This window comes from Canis aureus, chromosome 15, assembly GCF_053574225.1.
Source record: "Canis aureus isolate CA01 chromosome 15, VMU_Caureus_v.1.0, whole genome shotgun sequence".
Lineage (NCBI taxonomy): Eukaryota > Metazoa > Chordata > Mammalia > Carnivora > Canidae > Canis > Canis aureus.
In genome coordinates this window covers 32,872,843-32,898,427 of record NC_135625.1, presented here as the reverse complement: position 1 = coordinate 32,898,427, position 25,585 = coordinate 32,872,843, and the positions used below count along the sequence as shown (strand labels likewise).

The window sequence follows — 25,585 nt, the reverse complement described above, 5'->3', positions numbered from 1 at the left end:
CCATAGTTTGTATTACTAAACCATCGATCTAGACAATATACTTCTTTGGTTACGTAGTATATCTGATGAGACAGCAAGGGTGTTTATGTTTGAATTTATCAGTTTTAACACAAAAAGATTAAATCCCTAATGAGAATTAGGAGCATCACTTTTATAAAGGCCACACATGTGCTTCTACAGCTTTTGCCAAGGATAGAACACCCAGGATAAAACAGGGAAGGGAGGAGTTTCTAAAAATCTGATTTCCAATGTATTATTAATAGATGACTGTATGGGTCCTTCAAGATAAAAGGACTACTAGTGCTGAGACTAATTTCAAGGATAGTTTCAGCTTTTTAAGGAAAAGACTAATTATACTCATTACAAACTCATTTTCTAATTATCAAAAAGGAGACCAATCTGCTGCCTCTGTATCTAACACATATTAGGCACACACCAGGCAAAATAGAGGTGTGTGGGTCTGCATGAAAATATACTATGAATCCTGAGATATGTTAGACGATTAACGCTGTGCCATATAAGGAGTCTTAGAATTATAAAAACTAAATATTCTGGGTCTATGTAGAAAAGCATATGAAGAGTAAGTCCCACTTGTAAGGCAGGCAGACAACAAAGAAAATGCATTTAACACTCTCAGGTTCACCTAAGGTGCTTGTTGGATCATCTGAGGTACCCTCAATTTTCTGTATCTCCTTTAAGGATATTTCTGCAAATTTCCTTTGAGCCTTTATTAGTGGCTGATGTAGAAGAAAAAAAGACGAAGGAGATAAAAACAAGTGCTGATGTAAACAAATTCTACAATTGAAAAAAGGTGCCTCAACTTTCCAAAACCATTTTGGAAAGACTTCCATTTAAAGATCAGACACAACAGCCCACAAACAGGCCTCCATGCACATTTTTACAGCCCAGCCCTGTGTGTGTTTCCCAGTTTTTCAGCAATGACCACCCCTCCTCTAAACAAGAATCAGGGGAGTCTCCTACACGGTGTATGCATAACTTATGCATAACCAAGTTTAGGTCATCTTAAAGCCAAATACCAAGAGGAAGCAGAACACATGTATAAACTCGTTACTGATTTTTAGGCTTTACAACAGGATAATGGCAATTCTTTAGGAAGGCAGACTGTATTATGTTTAAAAATAAGTATTAAGGGGATCCCTGGGTGGCTCAGCGGTTCAGCGCCTGCCTTTGGCCCAAGGCGTGATCCTGGAGTCCCGGGATCGAGTCCAGTGTCAGGCTCCTGGCATGGAGCCTGCCTCTCCCTCTGCCTCTCTATGTCTATCATGAATAAATAAATAAAATCTTTTTTAAGAAGTATTAAAAATATTTTTGAAGTCAAAAATTTTATACCCTCAACTTTACTGAGGATAAAAATGAGTGCCTTCTACACCAATAAATTATTTGGCTTTCAAAGTCACTTATTAATACCACTACAGATCAATCAATCCGTGGGTTGGGAGAAACTGTTCTCTGATGAATATGGTAAAAATACAGAAATAAGGAAAGAGGTATCATTTGCTCCTTAAACCTGTTTTTAAAAACCTATGCGAACTCCTTCCAACCAAGAGTTTGGGGCTTAGGCAGAAATTAGTTGTAAAGAATGTAAACAGTGAAGTCTAAGTTTCAGAATCTCATTGCAAAGTACTTCCTGTGCTGCACAGAGCACCAAAGAAGAAAGGAGTCAAAACGGATCTCACTGCTGAGCAACTTAAATCATAGTGCTGCCTCCATTCTGATGCATCACCTCAAGGCCACTTACTGGTGACCTGCCAGGGCTGAAGCTAAACTTCTCCCTACAAAAAGGGTTGTCTGACAATCAACTCAGGAATCTCACTGGGTGCTAAATAAAAGACTTTTTATATGGAATGGACGTGGGGTCTTTGGCTTTAAACAGATTCAAATGGAACATGAAATGGACAAAGGAATATGCATGATTAGTTTGATAGAATAAAAGGAAGAAGAGGGGGTGTTTGTTGGACTTACTATATCTTGGAAGGCTGAAAAATATTAAGGACAACGCTGCAACTTTGTTTCCCAAAAAAGCTCCAATAAAGGACTGATGAATCAATTTACCATTAATTACACTGTAATATAAAGTTCATGAGTACTCTGAATCCAGTGGAATTTGGAATTCCACATTTTAAAACCAGACTGCAGCAAAGTGGTCTTAAGGAATAAAAACCAGTCCTTTGTGAAGATCACCCCAATTACCACAATTTTTACATTAAAAATTGAGTACTTAAAAACCTATCTATCTCATTTACTTTGGTCCTTATGCCCTTTGAAATAGGTATTATCAACAAAATATTAATGGGAAGAAAACAATGGTCCAGAGAAGGGGTCTTCAAACAATAAGCAGCAAAATCTGGATTTTGAACCAGGTCAGCTTGATTGACACCTTTATTACGGTGCGTCTGACTAGAAAGCCTCCCAGACAGGATAACTGGTTACCAAGAAACTTTCTCTGTTCTCTCTCACCCTCAATGTAGAGATTTAGTACCTTTACACAGGTACCAACACAGTAACGTCCAATGTTCTGCACAGACAGAACTACCCTAATATATCAAACATACAGTATGTATTTAATATTAATGAATTTCATTTTTAAGATTGTTTTAAGGACGGTTTTAGAATTTGGTGAACACCCATACAGATAAGCGAAGATGAGGTGGTAAAGTGTTGGAAAAAATCAGCATCTTCCTACCATATAGTTACCTAGGCCCTTTTTAAACCTAAAAACCTTCATTAGTTTTGTCATTCATTTATTTAGCATTCTAAGATTTGTAAACAGCCTGATTTTCTTTCATAACACCTTGTTAATTGCCCTTTTTTTTCCCATTGAGGTGTATCCATAACCTGTAACCTTGAAGAGTTTTTTCTGCCTTAATGTTCCTTTGCGCATTACACTGGTCTTCTATATAAATACTAAAATTCTATGAAAAATTGTAGTATTGTGTGAATTCTAACTTTTATTCCTATGTTTGAAAGTATAGAAACACTTTTATACTTTGCCTGGTTTTGCTCCATTATAAACTAACCTTCTGCTTGAGAACATGATGTGAATTCCATTCCATTTAAATTTATTTTCATTTCCCATAATACGTTTCCAAATTTACTTTTTAAGTTCTGTGTATTTATTCATCCATTTACTTTTGAGTGATGTCTTATATAAGGCAAACAAAGGACAAAATGGACTAAAGTGATTCAAAATAAAAGAGAACCACTGGTTACCAGTTTATAGTAGGAATTTTCTACCCAACTGCATTCTCTAGGGGAATTATTTAGATCTTTTAATTTGAAAACTTTAGTCTTTAAAATTAACTTCCCCACCTGGGTGGCTCAGTGGCTGAGCATCTGCCTTCGCCTTGGGTTGTGATCCTAGGGTCCTGGGATTGAGTGCTATATCCCACTCCCCACAGGGAAGCCTGCTTCTCCCTCTGCCTATGTCTCTGCCTGTGTCGCTCATGAATAAATAAAATCTTTTAAAAAATAAAATAAAATTACCTTGCCCCACAACGGCTAGAAGACAAAAACTTAGAACCTTTTATTCAATGTCCAGGTAAACTCAAGGTCCCACTTAATTTTTCATTAATTCTCTACTGAAACTTCATTTTTAGAAATATTAGTCCTAAAAATGTATTTCATAGTTTCTCTATAAATATCAGCCTGTAGACAGTATTATTTTTAAGACTGTTGATTATTAAGTATAATCATGTTTATTATAACTGTTGTATTTCTGGGGCACCTGAGTGGCTCTTTGTTTCAGCTCAGGTCATGATCTCAGGGTTGTGAGATCGAGCTGCCCTCATTGGGCTCCACCCTGGGCATGGAGGCTGCTTAGGATTCTATCCCCACACCTCTGACCCCACTGCTCATACGCAAGCATAAGCTCTTTCCCTCTATCAAAGAAAAAAAAAAGAAAAAAAAAACCACAAAAAATTTATTCCCAATCCCGTATTTACCATGCAGATATATATATGTTCATATTTCAGAAGCATTTACTGTTTCTTCTCCCCTACTTATTTTTATGTATATAAAAATCCTGGACTATTGTGGTTCTGTAATTTAAGTTTTTTATATTTCTATGTAATAATTATAAAGTATCCATTAAAAATCGCATGAAAAGTTTACACTAAAGAATGAAAATACCTCATACTGTATATTCTTGTAAGAAAATAAGAATACAATCATTGACAAATGTCAAAACACCCTACTCCATTTTAAGAGAGGAAGGTCAAGTCCCATCCCTATTCCCCAATTCTTCAAAATGTTCTAAAGCATTCCAGTTAAAAAATAAGATAAAAGCTTTGTGGACTGAAAGTTAAAATCTGTGCAGATTACCAGAAACACAAAGCCAGTGTGGAAGGGAGGTGTGTGACCCCTAGTCATTAGGATGGTATGATCATTCACTAAAAAATAAAAGTGATTTTACAATAGTGATTTAAGGGGCCATAATGTGCTGCCCTGCAAAACAATCAGCAATGTGAATGGCCTAGAGAGCTTTCATTCTAAAACTGGCCTGGCTTCTTAGCAAAAAGAGTTCTAGCAAATAACTTACTCTTTGCACTTCATGTTCCACAAACACTAACTACATTTTCTACTTACATTTACAATAGAGGCAAATAGATTCTCAGCATTTCTGAAATACCTGAAGAACCATGGAGAAAGGTCAAGGTCAATACAAGATAACATTTTTAAAAGGAAGTTTAAGTTTAAATATGTTAGAGCCTCAAAAAAAGGCCACAATGCAAAGTCTGAGGGCTTTTTCACATAGCCATGTAATATCTGAACTTGAGAGTTCCACATATACTTTTTTCCCCGCCTACATATACTTATCATGGAATACAAACCAGTTTATTTGGGAGAATCCACGGCTCTTCCTGCTTGTTTTCTTGGGGAAAGGATGATGCTAACATTACTGGCTACTTTTCTTTCTTTAAACCTCTTTAGGATTTCTTTTAGTAGCATTATGTTTTCAGTTTCTCATGTGAGTGCTTAGATTTAAATAAACTACTTTTCTTCAGGCCAAGACTCTCATTAGAAATTTAACATTCCTTGCATTCATCTTCATGAGTTGTTTTTCATAATTACTTTTAAATTATGTGCTGCACCATCCTAGGAAGGTTGTAGAACCATTCAAAAATGCAGGACCATCATAGAGAAAAGCACAGAAAAATAATCTAACAGATCCTAGAACTTATTAAACAATCATACACTGGGCATTTACTACTTTTATTTTTTTACATTGTATTTGGGTTGTGAGTCAGTTTTGGTAGTGTAACTCATGGAAGTCTACTTCAAATTTCATTGAGGGGGGCTAGCTTGATTGAGCTGTTTGTCAAGCCCCAAACATGTAGTCGTTGAGGGAGGAAAAAAAAAAAAAAAGAGTCCAGTAACTGCATCATGGCAGCTCTATACTGACTGGCACAAGCATAGACCCCAGCTCAGTGACGTCAAATGGCTGCTTTAGAACTTTGCAAATCAAGAGTAAGCAGTTATAAACAGATTTAACAGATAAACATTAGATCGGACTCATGATCTCATCTGGCAGCCTTGCATATTTCCCATCCAAAAGTCCCAGCTGGGATCACACTAATTGGGCCTCTTCAACCGCATTGAGCAATAGGCTAAGAGAAATTTAGGGAGAAAAATTTAAAACTGATAAGAAACATATTGACATAGTGCTTGGTGAGGGGGAGCTGAAATAGGCCATCTGGATCCTTGTGTTTGTGAAAACTTTTGTTTAGTGGAAATAATTCACCTAACTCACAAGCTGTACAAATATTAAGATCAAAAGTCCCAACTTGCACAACCTGTCAGGAAAACCTGTGATACAGGAAACAGAGACTGCTGTGCAGACTTCTGTCAAACCAAAGCCAAAATGTCTTTGTGTTGTCAATGCCTATCTTGACTGCCCTGGTATTGTTCTCTACTCAGTAAGTTTGTACCAGTACCTTATGGCCACACCTTTTGACTAAGAAAATATACCTCATGGTAGAGGTTCACATTTAGAACACTTACAAGTGTTTTTGTTTGGGGATTCCCTTTGAACACTTTTGGAAATAAACAGTACCCTTACCTGTGATGAGGAACCTGGTATAGAACTAACTAATTACACCATACTGTTCCGCGCTTCCATAGTTAGAGAGCTCAGGCTATTCAACAAAATTCAAGTTACGCATAAGGCTGGAATCATTGTGATGTAAATAACCATACTGTTTACTACAATGCCAGGAATTTATGGAGTTGGAAAAGCCAAAGTTTCCCTGATTGCCTATTTTTACAACATGTTTATACTATCAAGTACCTTTTCAGCATGCTTTATGAATTATTTAAAGATTTTTCTAAAAATTCTTGTAATTGACAAAATTCTGATACCTGAAATTGATAATTTTTCTCAATCATAAAGAATTTAATACTACATATCTTCAATTTCTCTTCATTTTCTACTTAAGGCTTCTTGGCATTGCAAGTGTACATGACTGCCACTTTTTCCTCTTAAAAACCAAACTCCCTTTCAATCTCTATTCCAAAGTCTTTTTAGACCTTGAGAAAATACCTTTCCTTCATATGTTGCATATTATATATAAAAAGAATACAAAACAGTCATATTAAATGAATTACCCAATGGTTGGCTTTTTTCCTTTTTTTAAAAAAAGAAAGATTTTATTTATTTGAGAGAGAGAGAGAGATAGCAACAGAGATAGTGAGAGACAACAAGAGTGGGAGAAGAGGGAGAAGCAGGCTCCTCGTGGAGCAGGGAGCCTAGACACAGGGCTTGATCCCAGAATCCCCAGAATCTGAGATCATGACCTAAACTGAAGACAGATGGGCTTAAATGACTGAGCCACTCAGGTGTGCCCTCCACCTTCATTTTATTAGCAGGTAAACTATTTAATGGTAACAGTTCTATTAATTAGAATTGCCATCACACACAGAAAAGTCTTCCTAATCCCTGTTAAAAGAAACATTTAAGTCATGTGGGATTCCAAAAGAACCCAGATCTACTACTGCAATCAAAGTATTTATCAAGGGATCCCTGGGTGGCGCAGCGGTTTGGCGCCTGCCTTTGGCCCAGGGCGCGATCCTGGAGACCCGGGATCGAATCCCACATCGGGCTCCCGGTGCATGGAGCCTGCTTCTCCCTCTGCCTGTGTCTCTCTCTCTCTCTCTCTCTCTCTGTGACTATCATGAATAAATAAATAAAATCTTTAAAAAAATAAAAAATAAAAAAAAAAGTATTTATCAAGATCTCAATGATGGCTTCATACCTACTAGGATGATCATAATTTTAAAAATAGTAAGTATTAGTGAGGATGTGGAAAATTTGGAACCTTGAATATCTTCCTGGTAGGAATGTAAAATGGTACAGCCTCTATGGAAAGGTCTGGAAGTTCCAAAAAGCTCAAGTTCCCTGTCCTAGGTACATAACTAAAGTAACTGAAGACAGGAACTCAAACAGAAATTTGTACACCAATGTTCATCGAAGCATTATTCACAAGAGCAAAAAGGTAGAAATAACCCGTGTCCATCAACAGATGAATGGATAAACAAAAGAGGGGAATGGAATATCAGCCAAAAAAGGAATGATACATGCTACAACACTGATGCATCTTGAAAGCACTACACTAAAGAAGCCAGACACAAAAGGACAAACATTTCAATATTCAGAATAAGTGAATTAATAGAGACTGAAAATAGACTAGAGGTTACCAGGGGCTAAAGGAAGAAATTGGGAAGTTCTGATTAATAGTTACAAAGTTTGTTTGGGATGATGAAAAACTTTTGGAAAGACATAGTGGTGATGGTTGCACAACATGGTGAATGTAGTTCATGCCACTGAATTATGCACTTAATCATTAAAATGGCAGATTTTTTTAGTATATAATTTAAAAAATAATACTAAAATCATTAAATTGCACACTTTAAATGGGTTATATGATATGTGAGTTGAAACTCAAAGTTTTAAAAAGAATCCAGTGGAGTAGGGGTTGCAATGATAGATTTATATCAAAGAGTCTATCGAATTTGAGAGTAAAGCAAATCACTGTGCTTATGCAGGCAATGTTTAGTTGTGAAGGCAACTTGTAGTGATGTACATAGTTTGATTACATCAGACTTTTCAAGCACCTGGGTAGCTTAGTGGTTGAACGTTTGCCTTTGGCTCAGGTTATGATTCCGGGGTCCTGGGATCAAGTCCCTCATCAGGCTCCCTGCAGGGGAGCCTACTTCTCCCTCTGCCTATGTCTCTGGCCTCTCTCTGTAGGTGTCTCATGAATAAATAAAATCCTTAAAAAAACAAACATCAGACTTCTCTAATTCTGATAATTTACAATACAGTGTATGATAAAACCTAGCCCAATAACAACTATTTAAAATTAGGGGAAGAAGGATCGCAAACAAAACGGCACATATACTCACTCCAGAGATCATACATAACCTTTCAAAGTACAGCTGATGCTTGAACATGGATCTGAACAATGCTGTCCATAAAGATTTTTTAAATAAATGCAGTACTGTAAATGTATTTTCTCAAGATTTTTAACATTTTTTCTCTAGCTTACTTTATTGTAAAAATACAATATACAACATATATAAGGAGTTAAATATGCATTAATTGACTAGCTTCTGGTCAACAGCAGGCTATTAAGTTCAGGGGGAATTAAAAGTTTTATGTATTTTGACTGGAATCCACCACCCCCCTCACTTCAGGGAGTAGTTAGCCCCCCTGCAACATTCAAGGGTCAACTGGACTTTAGATGAGTGATTCCCAAATGCCAAGGTAAGACAATGCCTACAATGGAAACTTACACAAACAAGGACCATGACAAGCCTGTTAATTTGAAGAGTTAACTACAAATCACTCTTATTTATTACAAGATTTCAGCTAGGCAACAGTAGCAATATTAGGGTCTTCACTGTTGGTAGGAAGCCAAGGGTGGTTTATTCTTACTTCTACTCAGGGTCTTTACCCTTATATCTACTCTATTTCCTTTGTTTCTTTTGAAAATTTCCACAAATTTTTACTAAACCAGGCTAACTCTCATTATCACTCATCATATTTGATTTACATTCCAAAATTATAAACAAATCCTAAAAATTGGATTCTTTGCATAATGAACACCCCCTTCTATTAGCATGGAAAATAGAAAACTGCCAGTATGGAAATTACAAATGTGTATGAAGGGTGAAGGATAGGCCAGATATTTTGTTGTCAGGTTAAAGAATGAATGAGGTTTCTAATCATGTGGATTAATGGGACCATAGATAACCTGAAGGGAAGTCTGGTTGGGGCTATTTTTAATTTGGGAGGTTTTGCTGAAAAAACAAAATATACTGTATTTACTTTAGAAGATTTAAGTAACCTCGTGATAAAAGTTCAATGTTACCACTTAATTCAATCTGAGCAGGTTTTTCCATAAAATTATCAAATAGACTGAAGCATAATCCAAAAATGGAAAACAAACAAACAAAAAACAGTAATTTAGGAAGAGACTAATTATTAATACTAATAACTGAACCAGTAACCCAAGACAGAGAAATAACAAAAAGCAGCATGGAGAAGTGGTTCATAACATAACATGTCAACTATTCTATACAGAGGGACTTACTGGATTGAGGCTTTAGTTTCTCAATAGCAGAATAAAACAAAACATTACAACATGGAAATTTTTCCCAAAGGAATGTGAGGAAAAGCTTTTAAAAGAACCCTGGAGGGCAGCCCGAGTGGCTCAGCAGTTTGGCACTGCCTTCAGCCCAGGGCATGATCCTAGAGACCGGGGATCGGGTCCCGAGTCGGGCTCCCTGCATGGGGCCTGCTTCTCCCTCTGCCTGTGTCTCTGCCTCTCTTTGTGTGTGTCTCTCATGAATAAATAAAATCTTTTTAAAAATAAATAAATAAATAAATAAATAGATAAATAAATAAATATAAAAGCAGCCTGGAAAAATGATATTGAGGAGCAAATTTTGTAATGGCTATGAGCATCGTATGTTTTCAATTCACCAATTAAAAAATATGACCCTGAAAAGAGCTTACTTAGTATGTTGGGTCATAGAGAAAATGTGTCAGCTTCATGTTTAAGTACATTATCCTGAACAGGCCCATTTTCTCTAGAGAGAAAAGAAACTCTGCTCCATTGTTACATACACCAAACTTTATCATGCATGGCCATTTGTCTTGGACAATATGAATTAAGTATCTGTCACTGCCACCAGGAAAAATGCAGCAACATTCCATGGACCAAGCAAATAGCGAGACATTGTACAAAATAGGCATGCAAAAAAATGCAAAAGGCTTACTTCTTAGTTGTAGCTTTAAACCCATGCTTCCTGAGCCATCCAAACTTTCCAGCTCTCTGTTCCCAGAATTTTAACAATAGCATGGTTTCTAATAAGGTACAAAGACCTGTAATATCTTATATATTAAAGTTAAAAATGTCAAGCAAGAAATCAACCATGAGCCAACAAATGCCCTACAACCATGGGTCAGCCTCTGAGCAGAAGCTCAGTTTCAATAATTCACGGATAAATATTAAGAGTTACCCTTAAGTCCACAGACTAGAACAGAATTTGAATGGTTTCACCTGGAGTTCTTCCCAAGTTATTAGTACATGAGCAACAAAGAACAATAATGATTAAGGAAGGGGATGCTGCTAAAGGAAAGCTCACTGCTAGTGAAAAAGAAGAGCTGAACCTAAAACCAGATACCAGATGTCAGGACACGAAAACAACGATCTGGGGCTAACCGGCATAGAGATGGACATAAACACCTCTAATGTTATGGTACTGTGGGCTCAAAATCTGATCATTGGTACTGATATAAATCCCTTGGGCACCAAGAAAAATGGAAATTGTTTGCTATATCTTGCTTACTGAAGCAAGGAAACACAGTTTAGGACTTGACCATTTAAACAGTTTAAAGGGATCCCTGGGTGGCGCAGCGGTTTGGCACCTGCCTTTGGCCCAGGGCGCGATCCTGGAGACCCGGGATCGAATCCCACGTCGGGCTCCCGGTGCATGGAGCCTGCTTCTCCCTCTGCCTATGTCTCTGCCTCTCTTTCTCTCTCTCTGTGACTATCATAAATAAATAAAACTTAAAAAAATAAACAAACAAACAGTTTAAAAACAAACTTCTATAAAACCAACACAAACCCTAGCCCATAGGGAAAGTTGACTTCATCGGCTGAGAGAAGTCGCTATAAAAGCCTAGTGTTTTTCAGACAGTCAAGGCAGGCCAGGGAGAGCCCATTCTGTAAACAAGTTTCAATTGCTGCTACTTCCTTTAGAAGAACAATGAAAAAAGAACATGGTGAAAACTTCACCTAACATAACTCTGAAAAACCCAGAATAGTTCTGCAGTTAGAAACCTGCTATCTAGTATGGATGAAAGAAAACCACTATCTGAATAGAATCCTAGGGAGTTTTTTGTTTTGTTTTAAGATTTTATTAGAGAGAGAGAGAGAGAAAGAGAGAGAGAGATAGCACACAAGCAAGGAGAGGGGGTACAGGCAGAAGCGGACATCCTGCTGCACAGGGAGCTGGACATAGGGCCTGGGATCATGACCTAAACTGAAGGCAGACGCTTAGCTAAATGAGCCACCCAGGTGCCCCTGAATCCTAGTTTTATTGATAGTTTAAAATTTGGTTACACTGAGAAAATTCTGGCTAGATCTGTGTAATGATTAAAAAAAAAAAAAAAAAAATCAAAATTTTTATATCAAAATATTCAATTATAACTGTGCTTCAGAGTATACAACTGGTACACAAATAAATGATTTATATTCTGTTCCATGGAAGAGAAAGAGTAAGAAAAGTAGTTTTTCTAACCAGAAGGCTATTTATCCAAATCTAGGAAAATCCTGAGCTCTTTCAAGCTCCAGGATTCCAAAGATATTCATGAAAAACCAACCGTAACAAGCAAATCATTTCTTCTGAGAGTGTGTACTTTTTTTTCTCCCCTCTAAACCAAAAACCTTTCAAGATTGTGTCACAATTACACCATTATGCTGAATAAACAGACCCCTCTGGAGAGGCCCTTTCCTTTGGGCCTCCAAGTCTCCAGGATACCAGGTCTCTCCTATAGCCCTCCGTAGCATGGTCAGCCTTAGCAGCGGCTCAAAGGAGCAGCCAGGAGGGGTACCTATCGGTTCCATAGCAACACAAAGGCCTACACCATGACACTCAGATTGCAACCAGTCAAGTGGCCCCTTGCCTTTTGGGAAGTACCCTAAACCCTTTTGGCCACTTTCATCAATCCTTATTCATAGCCACTTAGGCTGACTGCCTGGAGCAAGATGGAGCCCAACTTTTCACTAAGACCCTTCACCTCAGGTCAGCCCTCAATATCTGGAGCTCAAATTCTGCTTCCCTTCGCCTTCTCTCAGTCTTGGTTCTCCTTAAATTATTTTGCTTTTCATTTTCAATATACTAAAAAGGGAAAATATCTTCTAAAATGAAGCTGGCAACATATGGCAGACAAGTTGCCTACAAACCAAATACATTGATCTACACTCAATGAGAGTTGAGAACTATTTATTATAGGCACAATGCAGAAGGTCTTTGGGGAAAACAAGGAGAATGAAAACTATAACCTTAAATAAATAACCCAAACAAACCCACATACCTAAATGGAAGACTCATGAGAGAAGGAAAGCCAAATTTTGATCTAGTCTTGGGTTAGACTTAGCCTTTGAGAGTATAATGATGGCCAAACTAAGCTTCACATTACCATGGGTGGTGAATAGGCTGAATTAGAATAAGACATTGTTAGTTATTTTGAACATTACAGTAAAAGCTGGAGAAGACCAAAGCAGTATTCAGTAGTTTGCACATCTGACCGTAACTCAAGGAAAAATCTCTTTAGATGGCAAATTGATGAATCCCTATGAGAATGAGCAGTCATATTCCCTCCATATGATTTCCGGTCCAAAAAGGTTCTATTGCCTCCCACCACCTCACAAGGAAACATGAATGATTATATCACTACTTACATTCAAAGCATTCTTTGCAGCTTCTGCTTCTGAACGACTGTCAAAACTGACAAAACCTACGGGCTGAGGAAAGAAAAAAATATGAAGAAAAAAAACCAATCAGGAGAGATCTATTTTTCTGGATCAAAGGTGATGTCAAACTGAAGAGCTAAGATAAAGAAATGACCACAGGCAATGGGTAGAAATAAGAAAGCCAGTTTAAAAGAATCATGACGCAGTGGCTTAGCCAAATTTCTAACATGAATCAAAAGGGATTGTGAGGGTGGTTCTTCAAGGGCACAGCTGGGGATTTAGAGAATCATAAAAAAAAAAAAAAAAATCTAGAAGGGGTTGGAAGGTGAGCAGCAGTGAACAAGAGAATAGAGGAAAACTTGGGTCGAGAGGCTCTACTTTCCTAAATCAAATTCACTGTACCTCAGTTTCTTCATCTTTTAAAATGGAAAGAGAACCGAATCACCTTTTGGTACACTGTAAGTGCAAGGAATACAATGACACAATGATAAAAGCCCTGTACTCTCACTGCATGATCAAAATTATAAAATGAACATTTCCATCTCAACTCCCAAAGGATACCTTTAAAAAGTCCTGTGTTTAACTAGGTATGTAAACCAAATTGTTCTAAACAGAGAGAGGTGATAATCCCTTTGGACTCCATCTTTTAATCCAGAAAGATGCTTGCAACCTAGCTTACTCCTGATGAATCAGAGAACACCTTACTGAGAGATGAAAAGTAACTGAGATGTGAGCATGCTAGATATTCAGCATTGGGGGGGGGGGGGGGGGGGGGGTAGGGTGGCGCGGGCGGGAAGGAAGCATACAGCCAAAAAACTTCAAGAAACTTGTAGAAACTATCAGGGTCATGGATTACCACTCTCCATTCTGCACATTTTGTGCTCCACTCTAGACTTGGCACTTGGCCTATGGTTATTAGAAGTTTGAAACACAGCATGATTCTTCAGCAACAGATACTTACATTGATTGTGAAAGTTTGTCTGTTTAACCTTACTTTAAAAAAAAAAAAAAAAAAGGAAGAATCAGGAAGGGGGTTAGATAATTTCTGTTGAATATACAGAGCAATCCCAATATAATCCTATTGGATGCACTACGTTTGCTGTTTGCCTTCCTCAGGGACAGTCTCAGACATCCTGGCTGGACACAATAGAATTATGAATCATTTTCCTGTGATAATTCCTATCCAACCTCACAATTTTAAATCAACAAAAATCAAATCCTAATGAGAATTTAAAAAGAGAATGCTGAGACCCAGTAACATTCTTGAAGAAAGTCAATTCAAATTTATTATGGAAGTGATCATTTATATTCAAGTTTGAGGTTCTTACCTGCTTAGATGTGAGCTTTATAAGAGAACCCTCGTAGCCCTGAAAATTAAGAACCAAATTTAGAACAAAAAACAATTACTAGGAAAAAAAAGCAATTGTAATAGTATCTTAAGTAAAAATGGGTCTGTTAGGACTACTAACTCTTCTTACAAATGCCATAACCGAGAAAGCAAATTTTATACACGCATGCACATATGCACCTATGCTTCCTTACTTAAGGCCTAAAACAAATCATACCTTGAAATTTATATATATATATATCTAGCTTTATTTTCCTTATTTGTAAATGGTAGGAAAATGGGTTCTTCTTAACAGATCTTTTTCATTTTTACAGAACTAAGAGAATGGAGTAAACTTATTAATAAGATAGATAAGTGTGTAATGACTTAGTCATGTACTTGCTATAAAATAACATTAAATCATTAAGAATGTACTACGTAGAACTTATTACTCAAAAACCTCAAAATCGCCAGGCAAAGTTATCCAGGTATTGATGCTAGATTCTATTGAGTTATTTTGCTTACTTATTAAAGCAGTTTTCATGTTTACTCTAATGGAAACATAAAAGAATTCCTTGTTGGGTTCTTACTCCAGCTCATCCTTAAGGAGGATAGAAACCCTCCCTTTTCACTCCCTCCTTTGACCCCTCCTGGTTCCTCAGGATAATAAAATGTGTTTATTTCTGAAAATAATCAATGGCTGGTGGCTTGCATTGATGGATGACACAAGGGGAAAAAAACACTAAAAACACTACTTGACATGATTGACCACTGCACATATCAGTGCTAAGACAGATTTGCAGACTAGGGTCAGCCTCCGGGGACTTTAATTAAAGAGGGTGGTTAGGAATGTACCAGGGTCCTGACTCTAGTGTTGAGATTTCTAGGCAGGATGCTGGGATTGATTCATCCTCATATTTTCCCAGCAGAGAACTATGTTACCAATTAGCTACTGTAAACATTTTACCTCAAAGGCCTTGAGCTCTTCTGGCCAGAAAGGTCATGATTCACAGCCCTGTCTCTTTCTTTTTCAAGGTGTGCGCTCTTTCCCTCTGAAAAACCTGGAGGTTTAAACATCCTGATGGCCTCAGAGGCAAAGGACAAATGGATATTTCACTCAAGTACACCACCAATGGTAGTAATATACTGTGTTCTCGAGTCACAAACAGAAAAGTAGTATCACAGTCTAGTTCAGAACACAGATGACAAAGTCAGATTGCTTGGGTTTGAACCCTAGCCTTGCCATTTATTATGCTTGAACTTGAGCAAAATTTATTCAGTTGCTCCAAGTTTCTTTTTTTCTCATTTGAAAAATGGAGGCCAACTGACTTCAAAGGATTCTGAGAATTAAATGGGATAATTCATGAGGGGCTTGCTGGCTAAATCTCTCTATATACATACAGAAACATCACAGTATTTTGTCCATCAGTAAGATCAATTTGCTTATAAATTCCTCATCCTATGAAAGGGACAGACAGTACAAATGGCAACCCTGCAGCAGATACTCAGGAAATTCTATGAGGCTGACACGCCCCCACAACATCTTCTTTCTTTCCCACTTCCTCTCAGCTGACCTCATGTCTAACCCTTCTGTTTCCCTCTGTACTGTCATCATTGTTACTGTAAGGGTATGGCTGTTAGAACAGAGGTAGGTCTATTATTACATGGTGCCTTCCTGGCACATAAGCTAGACTCCTGTCTCTGTTGGCTTTTAACTGGCTGCCCCTTCAACCTTCTTTCTTCCTCCTACCCAGCTGTTTTCAGCTGTCACTGCTTTCTCTCCCTCTGCCTGAAAAGCTAGTTCCTGTCCCTCAACTGGTCTTGCCTCTGTGGCTGGGGTACTGCTTCAACAGGATGAATCTTTAGTCATCAAGATGGTCTGCCACCTAATCCTAAGGGTGCCCTTGGCCAGGCATTGCTGTTATCCTGTTCCAGGGACCAGCTCAGACACTAGCCCTTAATTTATCATGACTTCCGGGTACTCTCCAGAGGGCCTAGACCTCCTGCCCACAATCTACCAAATCCCAGCTTTCTTGTATTCTCCACAGGCTGGCCTTCAACCATCCTTGGCAGCATGGTAATTTCAGCTTTAGTCCAATTTCCCATGAAGTTTCCCATTCTAGCAACATCAACCATCTCTAAAGTGATTTTTACCTCAACAGTTCTTGACAGGCAGCTGAATTAAGTATTGTATTATGTACCAGCATAACTCCTTAAAATTTTGTTTTACTTTGTTTGAAATTTAGGACATTCTTCCCACAGAGAAAGTAATGGTGGTTGGGTTCTTAGTCTAGTTCATGAAAGTGTAATTATACATATGCAAAGAAGAATATATATGATTATATATGCAAAGAAGAATATTAATAATACTTCAATAAGAAACCCTGTAGGAACAGGCCTTGTTATTTCACTAGAAATCTAAATAATGGTAATTGGTAAGTATTTTTGGTGAGCTGTCCTCAGAATACTCCCACTGGCAAATGATAAACAGGGGGGACCCCAAAGCTGTTCTACATGGAACAAAGCCAGGTGCATGTCCCCACTAGTAAGGAAAGAGACTTTTCTAGCTTAGCACTGGGGAGGACAAAAGGCAATTTCAGTTTTTTCTGAGACTGCACACTGGAATTAAACTGTTAAATCTCCTTTACTAACTAATTTTTTTTTTTAAAGATTTTATTTATTTATTCATGAGAATGCACAGGGAGGAGAGAGAGAGAGGCAGAGACAGGCAGAGGGAGAAGCAGGCTTCGTGCAGGGAGCCTGACGTGGGACTTGATCCATGGTCTCCAGGATCACACCCTGGGCTGCAGGCGGCGCTAAACCGCTGAGCCACCGGGGCTGCCCCTAATTTTTTTTTTTTTTAAAAGGTCATTTTATAAGATGCTTTCTCAAACATACCATTACTTCCTGCAAGAGGCCCCTATGAAGCTTATTTATACATACATTTTTTGATCTCCTTTTATAATTTCTGAAAGGAAAAAGGTACCTTAAATGGTCTGAAAAGCAGGTAGAGTTCCCGAGGTTTGATATCCAGAGGGAGACCACTGACAAATAGGGTCCGGACCTGGAAAATAAATATGAAAAGTGATCAAGAGACTGTACCATCTGGAGATCAGCTCTCACTTGTAATCTCAAAAATACACATCTTCACATATTTCACAAACCGTATCTAATTCATGTTTTTTTCCATAACCCAATGTACACTCATGTTAAGATGTTATTAGACCAACTCCTGGATATTTCCATAGGATTACTCAGAGTGAATTACCTCTAGCTGATTTAAATTTAATTGATTCTCCCTTCCCCATTACCTGGTTCTGACACAATGAAGGGAAGAGAAGGTCTACAGTTAAAATATCAACTTAAGAAAAAAAAGTTATGAGAACAGTAAATCTACCACTTTTCTGTTCTAAATCAAATGAACACAGAACATGGTTCAAAAATAAAATCAGAACAATTTGTTTTTCCTGCTTATTTTGTCTTTGCCTCCCTCGTCGGCATATTTTTAGAAAACGTTTTTAAGGAATCTCTACACCCAACGTGGGGCTCAGACTTACAACCCTGAGATCAAGAGTCACAGGCTCTACTAAGCCAGCCAGGCACTGTTAATTAATTTTAATACATGTAAAAGTTCAATAACCCAAACACACCAAAACAGTAGCCAAAATGCATAACTGTTCATCTGCTCAGTTCCAGAATAGCAGAGAAAACCTCACTGACCCATACCCATAAGACCTAAGACACCAATTATGCGATTAGGGTCTACTAAAATACAGAACACAGATGACACACTTCCATTTGGGAGGATCAAAGAAAACATGTTAGCATTCGATTGGGAACTTAAATACTAGGATGAATTTCACTACAAATATATAAAGGTTGAAGGGAAATGGAAAAGACTCAGAGGCACAGAAAAGCATTAACCAAAGCAGTGAAGAGGGGGAGATAGTATGGTGTATTCTGGGAGAAGGGGGAACCAAGACAGAACAAGCAGTTGAGGATCCAACGACATCACAAGTCACTGGCTCAGGAATCTCGTCTTCATTCAATAGGCAAGGAGAAATCACTGAGTTATCACCCTGTTTTCTTTCTACTTATTTTAGCATGTTTCGTGTGCATTTAGTCAAAATTTCCACCCTCCCCTCCCCAAACTTTTAAATATAATGGACACATAACACTAAGATGTACAACATATTGATTCATTACTTATACACTGCAAAATGATTACCACCATAGTGTTAGCTACTGCCTTCACTATGTCGCATAACTAACCATTTATTTTTTGTGGTGAGAACATTTAAGATCCACCTTCAGTGACTTTTTTTTTTTTTTTTTTTAAAGATTTTTAAAATTTATTTATTCATGAGAGACAGAGAGGCAGAGGGAGAAGCAGGCTCCATGCGGAAAGCCTGACGTGGGACTCGATCCCGGGTCTCCAGGATCACACCCTGGGCTGAAGGCATTGCTAAACCGCTGAGCCACCAGGACTGCCGTCTCAGTGACTTTTGAGTGTATATAATACAGTATTGTTACCTATAAACACAATGTTGTGCATTAGATTCCCCCTAGGTTTTTCAACTTCTAACTGGAAATTTGTAATCTTTGACCAACATCTCATTTCCTCTATCCTGATCCCCTGGTAACCACCATTCTACTGTTTCTCTGAGCTTGACTTTACCCCCTCATTTTCTATTCCTCTTCTCTACTCCAGGCTAATACACGATTGAGTTCCTCATTAGAAATTATACTGCTACTTAAAGAAAAATTGAATGCTCACTTGTTAACCATCTATAAATCTAGAAGAATTTTACTCAGTGTGAAAAGGGAGATTTTCTAGAACCCTAATGCTTTCAAGTTGATTCTAGTCGTAAAGAAACACAAATAAGCAAGGCGCTTTTATTGATGCAGCATAGAGTAAAAGGTCATGCCATTTACATACAGGTGTATAACCAATACTATGATATAAACAGCCTCAGAATCATGAAAGCCTGTTGTTCATAATTTTAGATAACTTTATTGTGCTATAATTGATAAACAATCGATCCCTAAATACAGTTTAGAATTACATGGGCCCACTTACAGGTAGCTTTTCCCAATACAGTACTGTATTTCTCTTCCTTATGATTTTAATAACTTTTCTTTAGCTTATTTTATTGTAAGAATATTGTATGATACAAAATATGTGCTAATCAAGCATTTATGTTAACAGTAAGGCTTCCAGTCAACAGTAGGCTATTATAAGTATTAAGGGAGTCCAAAGTTATATGTGGATTTTTGACTATGCAGGGGATCAATGCTTCCTAGGTCCCATGTGGGTCAAGTCAAATGTGTTAAGAAACTGCACTTTGTTTACATGTAACTTTTGAGATATTTAGTCTGTGAAACCATCACAACCATCACAATAATCAAATCAACCTGTCTACCATCTCCCAAAGTTTCCTGCCACCGTAGTTCTACCATCCACATTCCCAGGGCAATCACTGATCTGACTTCTGCCACTATAATTGGTATATATGTTCTAAAGGTTTATACAAATGGAGCCATAAAGTATGTATCTTTTCTGTCTGGCTTTTAGCCCTTTTTTTTAGTAACTATTTTGAGATTCATTCAACATTGTATTAATTATCTATTCCTTTTTTATTATACTTTGTATTCTATTATATGGATACACCACAGTTCATTTATCCATTAACTTAATAGGACATTTGGGTTATTCCTAGTTTTTGGCTTTTCCAAGTAAAATAGCTAGGAGCATTCCTTTCATCAATCTGTCAAAGTCTTTGTAGGGATGTAGGTTTTCTTCTTAAATACCTAGCAGTGAAAGGACTGAATGATATGGGTAGGTATATGCTTAAGTTCTAAACAAAACAAAAAAGGCCCTTCATTTACTTGTTTTATGGCCCAGAACATGGTAAATGCTGTGTACTTAAAAACAAATATGTGTTCTGTTGCTCCTGGATAGAGTTTTTTGTCGTTGTTTGTTTTTTTACACAAATGTCCATTAGGTCAAGTTTGTTGTTCAATCTATCCTTTGCCTTCTCCCATTCTCCCTCAACTTTGCCAGGGATAAAGCCTCTTTCCAGAACTTCATTTTATCAAAGCTAAAGCCGAATTATGGAGAACTGCCAAAGATATAGATGATGAGGGAATCCTGCTATGCAATGTGCCCTCCCTGCCATCCACAACTCTCTTCCCACTCAGTCCAAAAAAAGTAAACACCATCTGTCCTTGGACACTCTAGCCAGAACAACCTGAGCAGAGAGGGAATCCCAACTCCCATTCAGATTTTGCTGGGTACCCAATATGTCTGACACCATGCCAGGTGCTGACTGGATTACAGAGACTTCCAAGGAAGTAATGCAATAAGCAGATCCTATGGTTTAAACACTGGAGTACTATTTGTCCATCAGGGAAGCTTAGCTGCCTAACAGGTTATCAATTAAAATTTAGGGAGTTCACTTAGAAAACAACCTACCATTTACAGTATTGTTCTAAAGAAAAAAAACTCCAAACTTGCATGTCAAACAATTTACTAATACAATAGAAATCTGAAGGTTATCAACACAATATTACTTGATATAAATTAAGATTCAACATCAATAAAATGTATTATGCAACCAGTAAAAATTATGCTGAAAAAAATTATTCAAACATTTGATGATTTTAATATTTGCTTATTTGTATTTTTTATAATATACATGGTATTGCATACTGTATTTTGTTAGATTGAGAATTGCCTTTTATTGTTTTCTTTAGGAAACTATAAATGTCAATGTATACATTAATAAAAACTTTAAAGTTTATATAGGAAACAATATAAATATTTCAGAAATAAAAGTGATTCTTATTTTAGTATCTCAAACTATTATACATGAAAAAAATTGAGCTCCTATTAGCCCTAGGTTAGCCATTTACTCATAGATAACAAGAGGCTCAAGGCAACTATTGGTTTTATCAAACTGGAGGAAACCACAATGTCTGGCATTTTATTTACACATAGACATGAGTTAATTTCCCATGATCTAGTGAATCTCATGATCTCAAAAACCTGCTGGGATCTCTCATCTCTCACTGAAAAGATTCTCTCCTCTGACAGAACAGGATGACTAGGAGAAATAATTTTTAAGTACTTATGTGTTTATAAATACAACCAAGGGTCACGTAAATCCAAGTGTTTGGAATCTATGTACTTTGAATCCCTCCTCAGACTAGGAAATTTCATTAAGTCAAAAAAAATCATGGATAATATATGGGAAAATCCTCTTCCTGAATACCTAATTCATATTTTTCTATGGTGACTGCGACCTAGGTTATGAAGATATTTGAAAACATTTAGTTTCCTCAGTCTTCTCACCCCCACACTTCTTATCTTAGCCATTAAATGGAGAAACACTTGCAAGTTTTGTCTTGCTATGTCTGTGGAAATCATAAACGTAGGGAAGTTTCAGTGAAGGAAACAATATCCAAATGACCTTCTATGAGAACAGAAAGCTTAGTTCATTCACAAAATAATCAGTAGAGAGAAAAATTTGAGACAGGTAAATAAATAATCAAATACCCAGGAAAAAAATATCCCCCCAAATAAAATGAATGACACCAAATGAACTTTGTGGCAGGTCAATCATTATCCAGAGCAGCCCTTAATTTACCAGCATTGTCTATGGACACAGATGTGCCTGGCACTATGCCTTTAGCATCACAGATGTTTACTTTATCAGACACATGGGGAAACACATTTCTTAGTCAAGGACACAACATGCCTCATAAAAGATCAAGACGTGAAGCTGCTGACAGCTCTATTCCAAAGGGACTCTAATGGATTCCGTGAATGTACCTCCAACTTCATTTTTACCACAACAGAACTGAAAGAATAAATGCTAGGGGAAATTTCCAGGGCTAGACAGAAAGAGCAAGGAGAAGTCTTTGCTCAGTCATTTATCTGGCATCCCCTACAGAGGCTGCAGTTACATTTTGGATAAAACTAACCATGTGTTATTCCGCGGCACTGCCAGGTACCACCGAAAAAGTTGAGCCACGTTTCAGTGATTTTTTTTTAAGATTTTTGAAAGTAATCTATACCTAACATGGGGCTCAAATTCATAACCCTGAGATCAAGAGCTCACATACTCTACCAACTGGTAGCCAGCCAGGCACCCCTCAGTGACTGACTTCTAAATTTAATAAACTCTAAAGTCATTGAGTTAGTCTTGAGTTTTCTTGGAAAGGTCAAAACAGGCTTTGAAATGGAAAGATCCAACCGTTTCCCCCCCCCCCAAGATTTTACTTATCCATTTTATTTGACAGAGAACACTAGCGTGTGTGCACATGCGCACGAAAACACACACACACAAACAAGGAGAGGGGGTAAACAGAGAGGGAGAAAATCCTAAGCAGATTCCACCATGGGCACAGAGACCAACATGAGGCTCAATCTGACAACCCTTAGACCACAACAATCTGAGCCAAAACCAAGAGTGAGACGCCCAACTGACTGAGCCACTCAGGTGCCCCCAGAAAGGTCCTACCTTCAACAAAGAATACACATTATCTTGTAGGTAATCTAGACATGAAAACATAAACCAAATAGATAGATACATGCTTAGTTTCAATAGAGAATAATCACACTTTTCAGCCAGTGGTTGTATCTGGTAAACACCACAGTGTCCAAACACTATTGGCCTATCTATGGGCATTTTCTGTGCTTTAGTTGTTATAAAAATATGTTGGAGATCACTTCTAGCTGCTCTGAGCTGACTTCTTGAGGTTCATGTTAAATTCACAGGATTGGGAAAGGCTATTTCTCATGTTCTAAGGACTCAAGAATAACTATGTAAGTGACTCATTTGAAACATTCTAATGAGTAAAGCCCATGGACCTGCTTCCATGATAATCTATCCTCTGCAAGTTTTCTCTCCATCCACTCACTTTCCTAAACCTATAAATAAGTGTAAACTCCAAAAGGAGCTTTCAAACATGCTATATGTTTAAGTCATTCTTTTGGAGTAACTATTCTTTGAATCATACAGATATATTCACAGGTAAGAGCTTTAAGAGTGTTTTAGAGTTTGAAGTCTCTTCTTTGGTACTGTGTAAGCATAATCCTAGGCAGAGTGTACAGTCTATAAATCTTTATTTAGAAATCTAAGTAACATTGTGTGTTCATGGAAGGCAGTGTTTGCTTGTCAACACCTCTGGTGACAATATGGCAAACAAAATGAGGCAACCAAATTTCCAAGAACCATCATATCAGCAACACCAAATGATAAATAGGACAAAAAGGCAAGAAAGGTTAACATAAGACACAGAAATTTAGAAGAAATGTGACAAAAACTGATCAGAATCAAGGGAGAAAAAAGACTGAAATTCATGTAGACCGAAAGATCACAAAAAAATTAAGGACTATACGCTCATTAACATAGCAAGAAGGATCAATATATAGTTACTAGTAAAAATCACATTTCAATTCAGAAGGACTTAAACATATTTATGTAAAATCCAAAATTAACAACTACGAATGAGTAATCCAAAGTTTTTTGAAAAGCTACTCAAACTCATTAGTTTGTACACTTAAAATGCCAAGTAGATATCCATGTCTATTGACAACAAGGTTCCTATTAAGTCCAACACAAAGCACCAGAATTTGCCCATAACCCCAGTTTAATTCTTTCAAGTGGTTTTATAAGTTAGTATATGCTCCCAAAAAGGGGGAGGGGGGGTGAGTAGTATTGAAAGAATATTTACCAAATTACTGTTGTATTAATAGCAGGGAGGGAAGGCAGAATTAGAGAACTTTCATTTTATATATTTATACATGTAAGTATTTAAATATCCATAAGGGGGATCCCTGGGTGGCGCAGCGGTTTGGAGCCTGCCTTTGGCCCAGGGCGCGATCCTGGAGACCCGGGATCGAATCCCACATCGGGCTCCCGGTGCATGGAGCCTGCTTCTCCCTCTGCCTGTGTCTCTGCCCACCACCCCCACCCGTGACTATCATAAATAAATAAAAATTAAAAATAAATAAATAAATATCCATAAGGATAAACCATTTCTTAAAGAACCCAAATCCAAATAGATCTCATTCATCTGAAAATGTGACCTTGGGTCCAGTCTCCTCTTCTTTGGTCCTTTAGAGTATCTCATTTTTCTGCCTATTGCTCCATAGGGACAAGCTTGACCTAGCAGAAATATATAATAATGTAATTTGCTTCATATTTCAATTCTGACTATGAATCTGTTTCTTTGTACCTTATACCAAAAATAGGCATCAATGACTAAGGCCCTAAGGGCAAGACCATCCTGGTTTCAGTCTAAGGGATCTTCTTGCTTTGTGACCAACCTAACTCCCCACCTAAGAACAGAGGGATCACACACCATCCAACCCCCAAGGAAGTGCCATCCTTTTTCTGATAGACCATGTAATACAAACTTGGTTTCAGGGACAGAAAAGTGAAAGAGCTCCACATATCTGTGGGAGCATAAACCCCATAGCACTAGATTTCTTTATTTTTATTTTTAAAAGATTTTATTTATTCATGAGATGGGGGGGGGGGAGGGGGGGCAAAGACACAGGCAGAGGGAGAAGCAGGCTCCATGCAGGGAGCCCAATGTGGGACTTGATCCCGGGACCCCAGGACCACACCCTGAGCCAAAGGCAGACACTCAACCACTGAGCCACCCAGGCGTCCCTAGCACTGGGTTGTTTTTAACACAAAAGGCAATGGGCGTGGGTTGGGGGTGGTTCAGAGCCCTATTTGTAAGTTTTACACCCTGATTACTCTTTTTAAATTAAGTATGGATGGATTTTGTTCTTTGCTCATTCTGTAAGCATCACCTAAAACATCAAACTGCAGCAACGAACCTGAGGATAGTCCATCAACTCACTCCCAAAGATGGCTTTATTGCATTTGTGATTTGTGTCTTGCCACTATGAAAATGGATTACAAAAAAAAAAAAAAAAGAAAAAGAAAGAAAGAAAGAAAGAAAGAAAGAAAGAAAGAAAGAAAGAAAGAAAGAAAGAAAGAAAGAAAGAAAATGGATTACCACAATTATTAAAATGGTCTGCTGCCAGGAATTTAATTCTGGTTGCAGCTTAACAAACTGACCAGCGTTTGGTCAAGCCCCAGTTTCTTGTTGGCACTGATTTCAAGATGTAATAGGTAGTTGAGTTCCACTCTCCTGGCCACTTACTGAACTTGAAGACACTCCATTTCCAGCTCAGGAAAGAGAGGTTATGTTTCAGAAGGCCAGGTTGCTACAG

General features: G+C 37.7%; 1 protein-coding gene across 32 annotated transcripts in view; it reads right to left on the bottom strand.

Annotated features, from left to right (window-relative positions):
* The window catches only part of RBPMS (RNA binding protein, mRNA processing factor), a 172,899-nt gene that overhangs the window by 80,256 nt on the left and 67,058 nt on the right, over nt 1-25,585 (bottom strand). For 27 of the 32 annotated variants that reach the window (XM_077849017.1, XM_077849044.1, XM_077849040.1 and 24 more), the window contains 3 exons: nt 17,315-17,392; nt 14,330-14,368; nt 12,990-13,052 (listed from right to left, as the gene is read on the bottom strand). In XM_077849017.1, the coding sequence (XP_077705143.1) occupies nt 12,990-13,052; nt 14,330-14,368; nt 17,315-17,392 (180 nt within the window). Of the gene's footprint in view, nt 1-4,605; nt 4,649-12,989; nt 13,053-13,403; nt 13,458-13,962; nt 13,995-14,329; nt 14,369-17,314; nt 17,393-25,585 lie in introns of all 32 variants that reach the window. The other 5 variants (XM_077849042.1, XM_077849043.1, XM_077849021.1 and 2 more) reach the window with 2 other exon arrangements.